This window comes from Macaca mulatta, chromosome 11 (genome assembly GCF_049350105.2).
Source record: "Macaca mulatta isolate MMU2019108-1 chromosome 11, T2T-MMU8v2.0, whole genome shotgun sequence".
Taxonomy (NCBI): domain Eukaryota; kingdom Metazoa; phylum Chordata; class Mammalia; order Primates; family Cercopithecidae; genus Macaca; species Macaca mulatta.
This window is the reverse complement of record NC_133416.1, coordinates 123248645-123262727: the sequence shown is the minus strand read 5'-3', so window position 1 is coordinate 123262727 and position 14083 is coordinate 123248645. Positions and strand designations below refer to the sequence as shown.

The 14083-nt window shown below is 38.3% G+C and overlaps 1 protein-coding gene across 4 annotated transcripts in view; it reads left to right on the top strand.

The window, feature by feature from the left end:
* MED13L (mediator complex subunit 13L) overlaps positions 1–14083 on the top strand; it is a 319067-nt gene that overhangs the window by 266237 nt on the left and 38747 nt on the right. For 3 of the 4 annotated variants that reach the window (NM_001261532.1, XM_077952955.1, XM_077952956.1), the window contains 7 exon segments: positions 935–1666; positions 2476–2701; positions 3703–3808; positions 4121–4245; positions 7029–7128; positions 13157–13377; positions 13708–13913. In NM_001261532.1, the coding sequence (NP_001248461.1) occupies positions 935–1666; positions 2476–2701; positions 3703–3808; positions 4121–4245; positions 7029–7128; positions 13157–13377; positions 13708–13913 (1716 nt within the window). 4 annotated transcript variants of the gene reach the window in all.

Sequence of the window (14083 nt, the reverse complement as noted above, 5' to 3'; positions counted from 1 at the left end):
GCCCCACAAATCCGTTTTACTGCTCACTAGGGCATCATTTAGTGCAATGCGGCAGTAATTTAATGCCACCCTAGTGGCCTCAGAGAGTTACTACTACACCGGCAGGAGAGCTCACATTTTTCCCCGGGAATGATTTATATATTGGGAGGTGCTGGCTGACCTGCAGTATAACTTTGTTGTACAGATTAAACCTTGGCATCATCTAGTGGGCTCTTACGGAGCCATTTTTCACACCCATGCTTGCCAAGAAGTGTGTTCGGATGTGAGCCGACTTGGTTTTTCTGCTTAGATGGTTCAGGTGCATTTGTGTATGTGTGGTGTTAAGTTCTATCATTTTAACGTGTGTCTGTAAGATCCAAAGTTGTCTTTTATCCCTTCTTGCCTAGATACAGTGGCACATAAAGTTTCTAGTATATTTATCCTATTAAATGTTCTTAGGATTGGAACTTACTGTTTTAGTTCTACACTTTGAGGCAGACTAGTTGCATAGTTATTTTATTCCCAATTTACAGCACTACAAGCCATTATAAGCCATTCTATATTACAGTTAGTAGAGTGTTATAAAATAGAAATTGGAAACTTTGTTTTTTCTTGGCAGAGAATCTCATGACTCCACTCTCATGGTTTTAAGATACGGTGTGAATAGGTTATCTGAGGCCCTCACCAAATCTAAAGATTTGGGGTTTTTTTGAATCAGTGATTTGTAGGGGTTAACAATGTACATCTTTTGTTATGCCCGTTTCTTATCTGCTTAACTTGTATGTGATTGATTCTTCATTTTTCATTGGGGTGTATTGTTTTTTAGTTACATAATAAAAACTAGAGCCCTTTTATATGTGTTAGTACATCTAATGTATGCTTTAAAAGGCAAAATTTTGTCAGAGAATCTCTTTTCTTAATGTTATAATGATGTAATTATTTACTCTCATTTTAGGCATAAGCTTTTAAAACGTTGTGCAGTAGGACCCAATCGACCTCCCACAATGTCTCAACCAGGGTTCAGTGCAGGACCATCATCATCTTCATCTTTACCACCTCCTGCTTCTTCTAAGCACAAAACAACAGAAAGACAGGAAAAAGGAGACAAGCTGCAGAAGAGACCCTTAATCCCGTTTCACCATAGGCCCTCCGTGGCCGAAGAGTTATGCATGGAGCAAGATGCGCCAGGACAGAAACTAGGGTTGGCAGGGATTGACTCCTCCTTAGAGGTGTCTAGCAGTAGGAAGTATGATAAGCAAATGGCCGTGCCTTCCAGAAATACAAGCAAGCAAATGAATCTGAATCCTATGGATTCACCTCATTCCCCTATATCCCCTCTGCCGCCAACACTCAGCCCTCAGCCACGAGGTCAGGAAACAGAGAGTTTGGACCCACCGTCTGTCCCTGTGAATCCAGCCCTCTATGGAAATGGACTAGAACTCCAGCAGTTGTCTACTCTGGATGACAGAACTGTCCTCGTAGGCCAAAGACTGCCTCTCATGGCAGAGGTCAGCGAGACAGCCTTATATTGTGGGATTAGGCCCTCGAACCCAGAGTCATCAGAAAAGTGGTGGCATAGTTACTGTCTCCCACCCAGTGATGATGCTGAGTTCAGGCCTCCAGAGCTCCAGGGTGAGAGATGTGATGCCAAAATGGAGGTAAACTCAGAGAGCACTGCATTGCAAAGGTAAGACAGCCCTCTGCACCACCCACCCATCCTCTGGAAGGACAGGGGCTCCCTCCCCATCTCTCCCTGCTAAACTTTCAGGTTCAAAATTGAAGTAGGCTTTTCTTTGTCCTTCTTGACTCTGGATATGGAAAATGTTTAATGGTCAAATGCTTTGACCTACATACAGATGAGCACACATGTGATTTAACACATGGGCATATAAAGAACTCTTTATGCCATTTTAGTACACTCCGAATATATTAATACATTTTTGCCCTACTGTTTGTTAATTAAATAATACAGCTTTATGAGACTTTCCATATTGCCATCAGTGCCTTCTTTGTATGTTGACATTTTTGAGGAAGGCTTTGCCTGCATTCAGGTGTATGTGTCATGTATCTAGTATAATATTTATAGCTCTTTTGAGCCACCCATTCTAAAACTTTACATAGATTATCTCTTTTAATCTTCACTGTACCATATTATTCTATTAATTTTATAACTGAGAAACTAGGGCCATGCAGTTAGTAAATGATACACATGGAATTTGAACTTAGGCAGTCTGTCCTGAGAACCTGTGCTCTTAAGTGGAATCGATGGACTCAGAGACAAAAACATACATTCTTGACAAAGTATACTAATTTTTATTTAATCATGAATATAAACTGTAAAAGCAAATAACTATATCGGTGAATTTTTAGTTGTTTTTACAAAAAGTTTAAGCTTTGTAAATGCTTTAAGTCATAAATGCTTTTTTTTTTTTTTTTTTTTTAAAGAAACTGATTTAACCTTGTTTATCTTGTTTAAATTGTCATTTTGTCTTTTAGACTCTTAGCACAGCCTAACAAACGGTTTAAAATCTGGCAAGACAAACAGCCCCAGATGCAGCCACTCCACTTCCTTGACCCATTGCCTCTATCGCAACAACCTGGAGACAGTTTGGGAGAAGTGAATGACCCATATACCTTCGAAGATGGTGACATAAAATACATCTTTACAGCCAACAAGAAATGCAAACAAGGGACGGAGAAAGATTCCCTGAAAAAGAATAAGGTACCATTTAACAGAGAGAGAGTCCAGCATGGTGTGGGTTTCTATCTATGTCAGTACAACATGTGTGGGAAGACTTTGGAGGCAGAACGTTTGAGATAGTCTTGCCTGATTGCTCTGTCCCCATATTCATGCTCTTGGTACTATTGTATTGAACAGCGTATTGTTCCTTTTTATGTCATGGCTCACCTTTGTTTAAAAGTCAGCCGAACATAAATGAAGCCTCATATTTTCCAGACTATAGCTTGTACAGTGCATGTTTCCTCTCATATGCTAATTCTTGTTGGCCTATGCTCCCTATTTCTTTTAAAATATTATTCAAAAGTACCCAAAATGTAAAGGAAAAAATGTTGGTAACAGTATGTATATACAGTTTATCGAGCGCTTCTTATCCTTACTGTGCCAAGCGCTATACCTATGTATTCTCTGGATTAATATCAACTCTACCCATAGACTATCAGTATTAATTTTACTGGTTTCATCATCATAAAAATGAGTACTGGTTGTGTCTGCTGTCTTTAATTTTAAATTTTCAGACATTCTAAAATACTGGGCCATTGAAATAGGTATTCTTGAGAATCAAGGAAGTAAGACAATTATAAGAGGCCAGTATGGTTCAGGGGAATGCTTTTTAGATTGTTTTATACTGATCTCCCTAGATCCAGACAGCTGAATCTATAATTTAGCATCTAAAATGTTGTTAAAGGCAGCTTTTAACACCATGGCAGGTCTGTAATCAACTGCCACCAGTACTGCTTAGACATAAAACACCGATTCACTCAGAATACCCCATAGGATTGAGGGGAAAGTGGGGATCTCATGGTTCTGTTGAAATTCGAGAGAAAGGACCTATCTTTTATTTCCTTTGGTTGCATAGACCATGGTTTATCATACTTGTGCTCATAACAAGTTCCATTCTACCCTCTAATTCTTTGTGTTCTCCCTCATATTTCACACTTTGGGTTGGTGTTCATGTGTTTTGTTTGGCTGAATTTATTATACAGTCAGAGGATGGATTTGGTACCAAGGATGTCACTACACCAGGTCATTCCACGCCGGTGCCTGATGGGAAAAATGCCATGTCTATTTTCAGTTCTGCTACTAAAACAGGTGTGTACAATGATTATTTGCCTCACTTGGATTGTTGCTAAAATAAAATGCAAAGGAGATGCTTCTCAATGTAAAATTTTATTCTTATTGTAATAAGAATTTCTTCTCATCTTTAATATATTTTTCATAGTTTGTTTTTCAGTTCCTTTCAAAACTGATAAACATATTTGGAAATAATTATCTCTAAATTTAACTAAAACCGTAGGGAAAAACTCACAGGCAGGTCATGTTCATTGAGATCCGTGTCCTCTCCCCACTCCTTTGCGCTTGGTGGAGTTGTTTATTCTGTGTCTTTTGCCTCCTTTCCTACAGATGTCCGGCAGGATAACGCTGCTGGCAGAGCTGGCTCCAGTAGCCTTACGCAGGTAACAGATTTGGCACCTTCCCTGCATGACTTAGACAACATCTTTGATAATTCTGATGACGACGAACTTGGGGTGAGTTTGCCAGAGCTACATACACAAAAATTTTGCTACGTGAAAGGACTTTATGTCAGTGTTGTAGTATTTCCTTATAGTTTGGTCTCCTGAATTTGGGGGCTCTTATTTCGGGTTCTGAATGTTCTTTTTAAATGTCTGTATACTGGAGTCTAGTCACGCTGTATAAAAAAAAGTTTGTATACTTGGAAAACATTGTAAAGGTTATTAGCGTAGTTTATCCACCTCTAGAGTTTTGTTCATTGAAGGATCTTTTTCATTAGTGTATTCCAGTTGTACATATTAAAATCTTTCACATTTATTTTAATAAATTCTTCTAAATATCACAGGACCACTAGAAATGTATTATGTTGTCCCTTAGGTTTGATTTTTAAAGTAATGCCCATATAACTTTTTTTCATCTAATAAGTCAGAGGTTAGATATGCAAATATGATTTATACTTTTTCAGATCATGGCATCATTATAGGGGAATAGAATTTATATACATAGAAGTTAAATAATTCAAGGCAGCGTATGATTAAAATGACAAAGAAGAATAATTATTATAATCCTTTGGAGATCAGCTGAAATAAGAGTCAGGAAATGTGTGTTCTCGTCCTCCTAACCAACTCTGTACCTTTGGGCAAATACAAGTGTCTGTTTTTTCTGGGAGACCTAGAGATGAATAAGATAGGCTCTGTTTTCAAAAAGCTCAGCTTATTAGTTTATTTTTCTTTCATTTATTCACTTATCTACCTCCATATTCATCCATTTTACATACATTTGTTAATTGATGGTTAAATCCTTTGTGGTGGTACTAAGGCTAATAATTGAGGTTATAAAGATGATTAAATTATCACCCTTATACTTGAGAGACTCACAGACGTAAGGAGAAATGGCACATAGAGTTGTAGTATACTTATTGCTGTGAGTACAGTAATAGACCTGAATCTGAAGTTGCTGGACAGTCAGGTACGAAGTGATGGGAACAGTGTTTAAGTTAAGGCTTGAAAGTTAAGTAGGAAACATTTCTAAAGCCCATTCTAACTTTAAAATAAAATGTATCTAACAGATATTATACACCATTACTGTTATAAGTACTTAGAGGATGAGGAGATCATAATGGCCTGGGAGAATGGGTTGTACTTGAAATGTGGAAAGACTGGGGTCATTGAGAGGAATGGGGGAGGGACATTAGTTTTAAGTGTGGAATGAGCTTTGATTAAGCAACAAGAATGAACTAGATTAGCTTTCAGGGATAAGGAGCAGACCATTGGTCTGTTTTTTTGATGATGGTTAGAGACTGATAGGTCTAGGAAGGTTTTGAATTTTAAACTTTATCAATATGCATTCCTCTGAGGGCTACTGAGTATAGAACTGAACTGGCAGAAGGGCTGTTTTTTTTTTTTTGGCGGGGGGGTCTGATCTACAGAAAGCAGGAATCCTCTAATCTGGTAACTTTTGTTGGATTAGAACACTAGAATCTGAATTTATACAGTGGCTACATGAAGGAAAAGGACATGACAATGTGAAAAACTCTGGTAGAAGAAATGACTCATTTCTTCATTGCTGATCCAGGCATTGAATTTGACTATCCACCAGAGGCCAAGTGCTGCCTGGGTTTGGTTTTAAAGATCCAGAGGGTTAGGATAGGTGCTTTGGCAGTGGTGATGGGAATCAAATATGAAAAGAAAAGGAGGTACAAGTCAAAGGAGGAGAAAAAATGGAACGGAGCAAGCATTGTGGAGTGGCCTGCCTGATCTGTTCATGGCCACCGTCCTGGTAATTGTTTCTGCTCTGGGCCACTGAACGTACTCTTTGTATAAATTATGATTTACTGTTAGGCTTAATGAGGAAATGTTTAACTGTTGGGAATATACTTGTAGTAATACTAACATACAAAGGAGAGAATTGGACATTTTCAATCAAATTTTCATTTCTCTGAGTGTTTTTGCTTTACTCTGATTTTTAATCAGGCATTTAATCACATGAGCAGTTTACCTTAGAATATATTGCTAATCCATCTTACTACTTGTAAATGGAGTTGGGAGGCTATTGGCTGAGTTGTCATCTCAAGTGTCTTTGAATTTAATTTTAATTTTACATTTCAATGTTGTGACATTGTATAAGTTTAAATAAATAAAAGGCCTTCTATTTGTAAAAATCATTTTTGCTTTATTTTATATTTTATTTTAATTCATCACCAATTCATTTAATGTTAAAGATAATCTTGCGCAATAATGGACTTGGTTTGTTTTTGAATAATAGAGAAAAACCTCTTCTGAATATTTTAATAATTTTACAAAATAAGGTTTTTTTTGTGAAGATCAATTTTGATATTTTGATAGTTATTTTTTGTAACTAGGTACAAAAGATACATAGTTTGTTGTGATAAATGAAAAAAAAAAAAAAGATTTGGAGGGCTTGAGATTATGCCTTTTAGCTGCCTGCTTCCAAGTATAAGGGAAACCAGACCAATTGTCAGTTACTACTGGAGGCACCACCCTAATGTAACACTGTGTCTGTGAAAATTGACTTGGGAGGGAAGAATTGTTTAAGGTCTGCAAGCTCTCCTTTGGTGGCACAATCTGCCCTCACAAGATCCATTCAACTCACTGTTTCTTACACTTGATAAGCTTGTAACCATCTCCTTTGTTTCACTATCTGTTGGTATTTCCAGAAGTTCAGCTGGTAAACGCTTCTACCAAGAGGCATCTGCCAATAGACATACATTAGGAAATACTTGAGTGCTGCCATACTTATATACACATCACTCTGTTATAATAACATCATCTGTTCTTAGGCTGTATCACCTGCTCTGCGCCCATCAAAAATTCCTACAGTTGGGACAGAAGACCGACCTCTTGGGAAGGATGGAAGAGCTGCTGTTCCTTATCCACCAAGTAAGTAGAGAAACTTGACCGAGCCATTGTGGCTCGCTGCCTATATATAACTTAGATATAATATGCTCATACTCAGTGGTGCTTTATCTTTATCTGAAATTCCCCTTCCTTTTGGCAGAATTCTAACTGTGAATTAAAACCTGTACAAATTGGTGTTCTGAGATGGCAGGCAGCTAATCATATACAGAAACCGTCTTAATTTGAATTCCTTTCTTTTGTTTTCCAATTAAGAATTAGCTTTTTATAACTTAAAATGTAGAAAAACACGTTTCAGGTTTGTTTTTCTAATAGTCCTTTCCTAGTAGAATAAATGCTGCACAAGTGATTTTTCAAACTGGTAGTCTATTATAAGACTGTGTAAAATGTTTCTGTTTTTATAAATGTAATTCACTCAAGGATATTGGATATTTGATTTCAATCATCCTTTTCAAGATGCATACTGAAGTTTTTGTGTTTCCTTTTGAGATCAACTAGTTTTATTATATATGCTGACAAAGAGAGGAACCTCCTTTTTTCGAGTATATTCTTTGCCCTAAGAAACCACATCATTCTACAAGAGAAAAGAAAGTCAGGGTAGCTTATGTGGATACTCTGAAGCAGAAACATAATTCCATTGCAAATCATTCTTTAACACCTTCTCATTAACTTCAGCTGGTAATGAGAACAAATTGAGGGGAAAAACCACCATGTCATAGGGATGAGTCAAAAAGCTTTATGAACCTATAAATGTAGTGCTGATTTACTCAAATCTAGAAGTGGGAAGTATACAGAGATTGGATTTTGACAGCTTTAGTGGATCCATAGCTTTTTAAAATATGCAAAGCTTTCTCAAGCATGACATGGGTGAAAATGAATAATGATAGCCAGCCAGTTGCTGTAGTTTTTTAAATTAAACATTTTTCTTGTTTTATTACTCTGCACTGCAGAATTTCACAAACACGGAACATCACAGATTGAAAGAAACAGTATTAAAATAGGTGTGTGTAGGTCAGATGTTTTTCCTCTTTGAATCAGTTGATCATTTACTCTTTCTGTCATGACATGATACCTAGCGATGTGAAATGTTAGAATGTCTGGTAACTCAGCCAAGGCTTTACACTCACAGACATCCTGCTAGTTAGCGGCATTGCGCAGTGAAGTATATTGTGTGCTCTATCCTTTTTCTCATTTCTATCCAAAAAAGAATTATTTCAAAAAGAAGCTACTCAGAATTTAAAATTTTATGATAAAGTACACGTTATAAAAATGAATGAATTTGAAATGTAGCACAGAATATTAACACCAGGAAAACCCAGATATGCAAGAATCCAGAGGATCGTTTTAATGTGTACAAAGCATATATATAAATATGTATTTGTGAGAGCATATGTATTTGTGGGATGGGGTGGGGGAGTCAGGGGAACACACAGTATTTCCTCCCAAGAAATGACAATGAAAATAGCCTGGCAAGATATTTTAATCTCAGCAAAAGCTTTTTGGGCACTGAGGTGGGAAGACAAATGTATTATAAAAGTTAATGTCGGCCGGCCGCGGTGGCTCACACCTGTAATCCCAGCACTTTGGGAGGCCGAGGCGGGCGGATCACGAGGTCAGGAGATCGAGACCATCCTGGCTAACACGGTGAAACCCCGTCTCTACTAAAAATACAAAAAATTAGCCAGGCATGGCGGCGGGCACCTGTAGTCCCAGCTACTCAGGAGGCTGAGGCAGGAGAATGGGGTGAACCCGGGAGGTGGAGCTTGCAGTGAGCGGAGATCGTGCCACTGCACTCCAGCCTGGGTGACTGAGCAAGACTCCATCTCAAAAAAAAAAAAAAAAAGTTAATGTCTTTCCTGTAATCCCAGCTACTTGGAATGCTGAGGCAGGAGAATCGCTTGAACCCAGGAAGCAGAGGTTGCAGTGAGCCGAGATCGCACCACTGCACTCCAGCCTCGGCGACAGAGCAAGACTCCGTCTCACAAAACAGAAACAAAGCAAAATTAATGTCTAGAACATTAATTCTAGACATTAATTCTACTGTCCAGTAGAAATGCAAAGCCAGCCACAAATGAGAGCCACATGTGCAATTTCACATTTTCTAGTGGCTATTTAAAAAAATTAATAATATACAGTATTTAAGGATTCAAAATATTATTTTTACATGTAATTAGTATAAAATTATTGCAGCATTTCACTTTTTTTATAAAAATATAATATGTAATGGTTGTACGTATTTTACCTTTTTTTTTTTTGTATGAAGTCTTTGGAATACAGTTGTATGTTTTACACATGCAACCCATCTCTATTTGGTCAAGCCCCATTTTGGGTGCTCAGTAGCCACATGTGGCCAGTGGATATTGTGTTGGAACGCATAGGTTCCTAATTATTCATTTGTGAATGTAATGCTGAAGACAGCAACAAACAGTGACAAATAGGTTTACTTTAGTATGAAGTTTATGTTAAGGTAGTATTGTGTTATAGTAAAAACATGTTTTTATTAGATTTTATTATTAACCACTTTCTTACAAATTTTTGTATTTGAAAGCACATTAGTTTAAAGTATGAGTCTTTGAATAGACAAAAGGAAAGAGTTGAATTTTGGGGTTGGTTCATTTGTTTATTTTCCAAGAGTCCTTACTGTTTGGAAGGGACTTGGGCATATGCTCTGGGGTGAGGAGAACACTAAGAAATCAGTGATGCTGCTTTGTTGGAGGTCTTCCATCCTGTGCATGAATACATGAAGTGCTGGGCAGGAGCAGGTGGGTGTCTTATGAGTTCCCGCTGAAGTGCAGAGGTCTTGCAGGCTCGGCAGGATGGGAGAAAGCAGAGCACTGTGGGCGGCACAGCTCACCTGCAGTCCGTCCTGGTGGCTGTTTCCACCCTTGCTTTAGCCATTTTCTGGGAAGAAAATTGAACAGACAAATCATGTTTCTATTTTGGAGGACCAAAGTGTTTCTTGGAGTCTCAGTGTTCTTTCTGCTTTACCCACTTTTGAGTCCAGTTCCCTTTGATCATCTTAGGGTCATATATTTTCAGAAATTCCCATAACTTGACAGTAGTTCCATCTTTTTCCAATCCAGGTTTGGGAGGAAGAATTAATTTGTACTAACTTCATCATTTACTGAATGTTTAGATGTTCGCAGGAAAGTGTTCACTTCTGAGCATACATTATCTCATTTAATATGCTCAAAAAATATGAAGTAGATTTTTTTCCCATTTTACAGATTAGGAAAATGAAGCGAGACAGACTGAGTCTTCCTTAAGAATATCTGATAGTAAGAACGATAAAGACCACTTTGTAAAGTGGCTCTCTCGGAGGTAGAATTTCATCTCTGCTTTTTTGTGTGTTTTCTGTTTACCTTTGGTAAAAATTAACAGGGTGGCTGAGGCTTTGAAAACTGAGATATATGCATGCATTCGGGAAGATCAAAGAAGTCAGCTAACCCTAAGTCGGTGGAAATGCTTTTACTATGTTTCTTAGAGGAAATGTAAAAACAAATTTAGTAGAACTATTTTTTTTTTTTTTTTTGCAAAATTTTGTGTCATATCAGGATACTTGTAAGTAAAAAAAAGGCTATGTTTAATCTCACCCTTTTAACTTAAAGAGAATTTATACAATTTCTCTACTTCACAAAGAGCTGCATTGGCTATTAAGATTTATGGCAATGTGACTTTGAAGATTTTGTGAAGCAGAATTAATGTTTTAAAATATAACACAAATTATGTTACAGTTTTGTAGTAGCTGTTCTTCGGCTTGGGAGGAGGAATAGGGACTAAAGGTTAAAGGTGATGGATTTATTTCAAGTGTAGATGAACTTTTTTTTTTTTTGAGACAGAGTCTTGCTCTTTCACCGAGGCTGAATTGTGGTGGTGAAATCTCGGCTCACTGCGATCTCCGCCTCCTCAGTTCAAGAGATTCTTGTGCCTCAGCCTCCTGCCAGCATGCCCGGCTAATTTTTGTATTTTTTAAGAGACAAGATTTTGACGTATTGCCCAGACCGGTCTCGAACTCCTGACCTCAAATGATCTGCCTGCCTTGGCCTCCCAAAATGCTGGGATTATAGGTGTGAGCCACCCCACCTGGCCTCCAGTGTAGACTAACTTTATATTAAAGATCTTGACTTTGTTTTAAAGAAAACTTACTGATCTGGTTCCTGCTACATTTGAAGTCCTGTTTTTCCACCTCAGAATGTATCGGTTATGTAGGGTCTCCGATAGTTCTCTGCCAGTTTCTTGTTTGGCTTGGCTCCTGTTTCTACTTCTATAAATTTTTAAGGTGCCTTGAAGATCAACTTGGGATTTTTGGAGTTTTTACTTCTGCTTTTTTTTGGAAGCAGCGGGTACTTTTTGTGTGTAATGAAATCAGATGCAGATTCCTGTTACAGAAAATAAGCAGCTGTGGAGCGTCGCTAATGGAAATGAATATTTGAATTGACAACCCTGCTGTCTGGCCTCTCCCTCTCCTTATTTTGCAAATAGCTCCACAGGCCAAGAGAGGCTAAAGGATTTAGGATTATACACTTGTTTCACTTAGAAACACAGTAAAGATTATGTAATCCAGAAGTTCTCACCTTTTCTTCTGCCTCCATATGCTGAGATGTTTGAAAGCTTTCCTCTCTCCCCACAAACGAAGCAAAGCAAGTAGGCCCGTTGAGAATCAGCCATCTAGCACTGCCTTCCCTGTTAGATGAAGGAACCGAGGCCCCAAGGGAGGAAGTGACCTGACCACGGCAGAGCTATGTCCCCAGCACCTGGACTGTGTAGCCCGGAGCACAGCATGGTACATTTAATGTACATTTACATACATAATGTACATGGTACGGTTGCTCAGTGTTAATTTCTGATTTGGAGCTAGGAGTCAGATCTTAGTCAATTCAGTGGTTATTATTGGTCTGTTTAAATCTTGAAGTTGGAAAGAGCAATAGGATAGGAAACTGGTACATTAAATCACTGATTTAAAAACCTGTGGCTCCAAACTTACAAAATTTGCTGCATAGGCCACCCCCTAGTGGCCAAATTTTACAACTACAACTTGCTTTTCATTAGGTCTCCTTTTTAAGAATCAGTGCCTTAATGAGCTACTGTAGTGATAATTTTTTACTACAGGTGTATTAAAGGAATTTTTTTTTTTAACAAAGGAGTTCAGAATTGCTGTTTTAAGTGTTTCTTAAAAGAAACTATGAAGTTTGATTTTAATACCTGTCTGGAAAAAATATGGAACTGTTTCCCCAAAAGAGCAGCTGTGAGTTTCACCAAAAGAGCAGCTGTAAGTGTAGTGGATTTGTCAAACTAGCTGAGTAATCCTCTTATATATAAACCACAAGTCTGGCTCCAAACAATTTTTATTTTTTGTAATATTTTATGCATACTTGAAAGCAGGGATAGAACTTTAGTAGTGGTAACTATCTAATTGCCTCCACTTTGTTTAATTTCTCTACTTAGACTTTTCAGGGAGTCAGTTGTTGGAAGAAAAAGGTAAGTTATGTAGACTGTTCACTGAATTAATGTGAAGCCAGACCATAAAACATCAAGAAGTTGGTGATAAAGACCAAAAAAAGTCCAGGCTCAGTGGCTCACACCTGTAATCCCAGCACTTGGGGAGTCCGAGGCAGGCGGGTCACTTGAGCCCAGGAGTTCGAGACCAGCCTAGGCAACATGGTAAAACCCTGTCTCTACTAAAAATACAAAAATTAGCCAGGCATGGTGACACATGCCTATAGTCCCAGCTACTTGAGAGACTGAGGCACAAGAATTGCTTGAACGCTGGAGGCAGAGGTTACAGTGAGCCAAGATCGCACCACTGCATTCCAGCCTGGGCGATACAGTGATACTTTGTCTCAAGAAACAAAGCGAAACAAGACCCAGAAAAAGGTAATTCTCTGCTGATGGCCTTCTTCTTAGAGACTTCCATTATTAATATTCTTTTGTGAACTGATGTGATCATTTAATTAGCACTATTTTTTGTGCCAAACAGTGTGCCTGCCTATAAACTAGGACTTTTTAGAAGCCCTTCCTATTAAACACAATTTTTTTATTTTCTTATTTTTAGCAGTTGCAGACTTGCAAAGGATGTTTCCCACTCCACCATCTTTGGAGCAGCATCCTGCATTTTCTCCTGTGATGAATTATAAAGATGGGATCAGCTCAGAGACAGTGACAGCATTAGGCATGATGGAGAGCCCTATGGTCAGTATGGTTTCAACACAACTCACAGAATTCAAAATGGAAGTGGAGGATGGATTAGGAAGTCCCAAGCCTGAGGAAATTAAGGTAATATTCAGTATATTAACATTTCCAGGGCAGAGCGGTTTCCAAGTGGATTCATGTACATCTGCTTTAAAATGGCGTATCATCTATGTGCCATATATACATAAGTTCCTAAGAACCCTTTTAATTAGAACATGAGGCATACCAGTGAGCATATTAAATAGTGTGTTTTGATTGATTTAACATTTCTGTGTTAGCATTTTCTAGTGATCAAAGGAGAGAAATACTGAAAAACGATCATTTTGGTTGCTGTTTTTATGATAGCACTATGCCACTGTAGTGTGTTCTACAGAGTTTACCAGTATTAACACTGACCCCACTTTGTTGTCATAGGACTTTTCATATGTGCACAAAGTTCCATCCTTTCAACCTTTTATGGGATCCTCCATGTTTGCTCCACTGAAGATGTTGCCGAGCCATTGTTTGCTACCTCTGAAGATACCTGATGCCTGTCTGTTTCGGCCTTCATGGGCAATTCCTCCTAAAATTGAACAACTGCCCATGCCCCCTGCAGCCACTTTCATTAGAGATGGCTACAAGTATGTATAGGCATTGTGTCATTTACTTGCCATATTTGATGGAATTTTTATCTTAACTAAGTGTTTGTTAAAAATGATAACAAGGTCCGGGCGTGGTGGCTCATGCCTGTAATCCCAGCACTTTGGGAGGCCGAGGCGGGCAGATCACTTGAGGTCAGGAGTTTGAGACC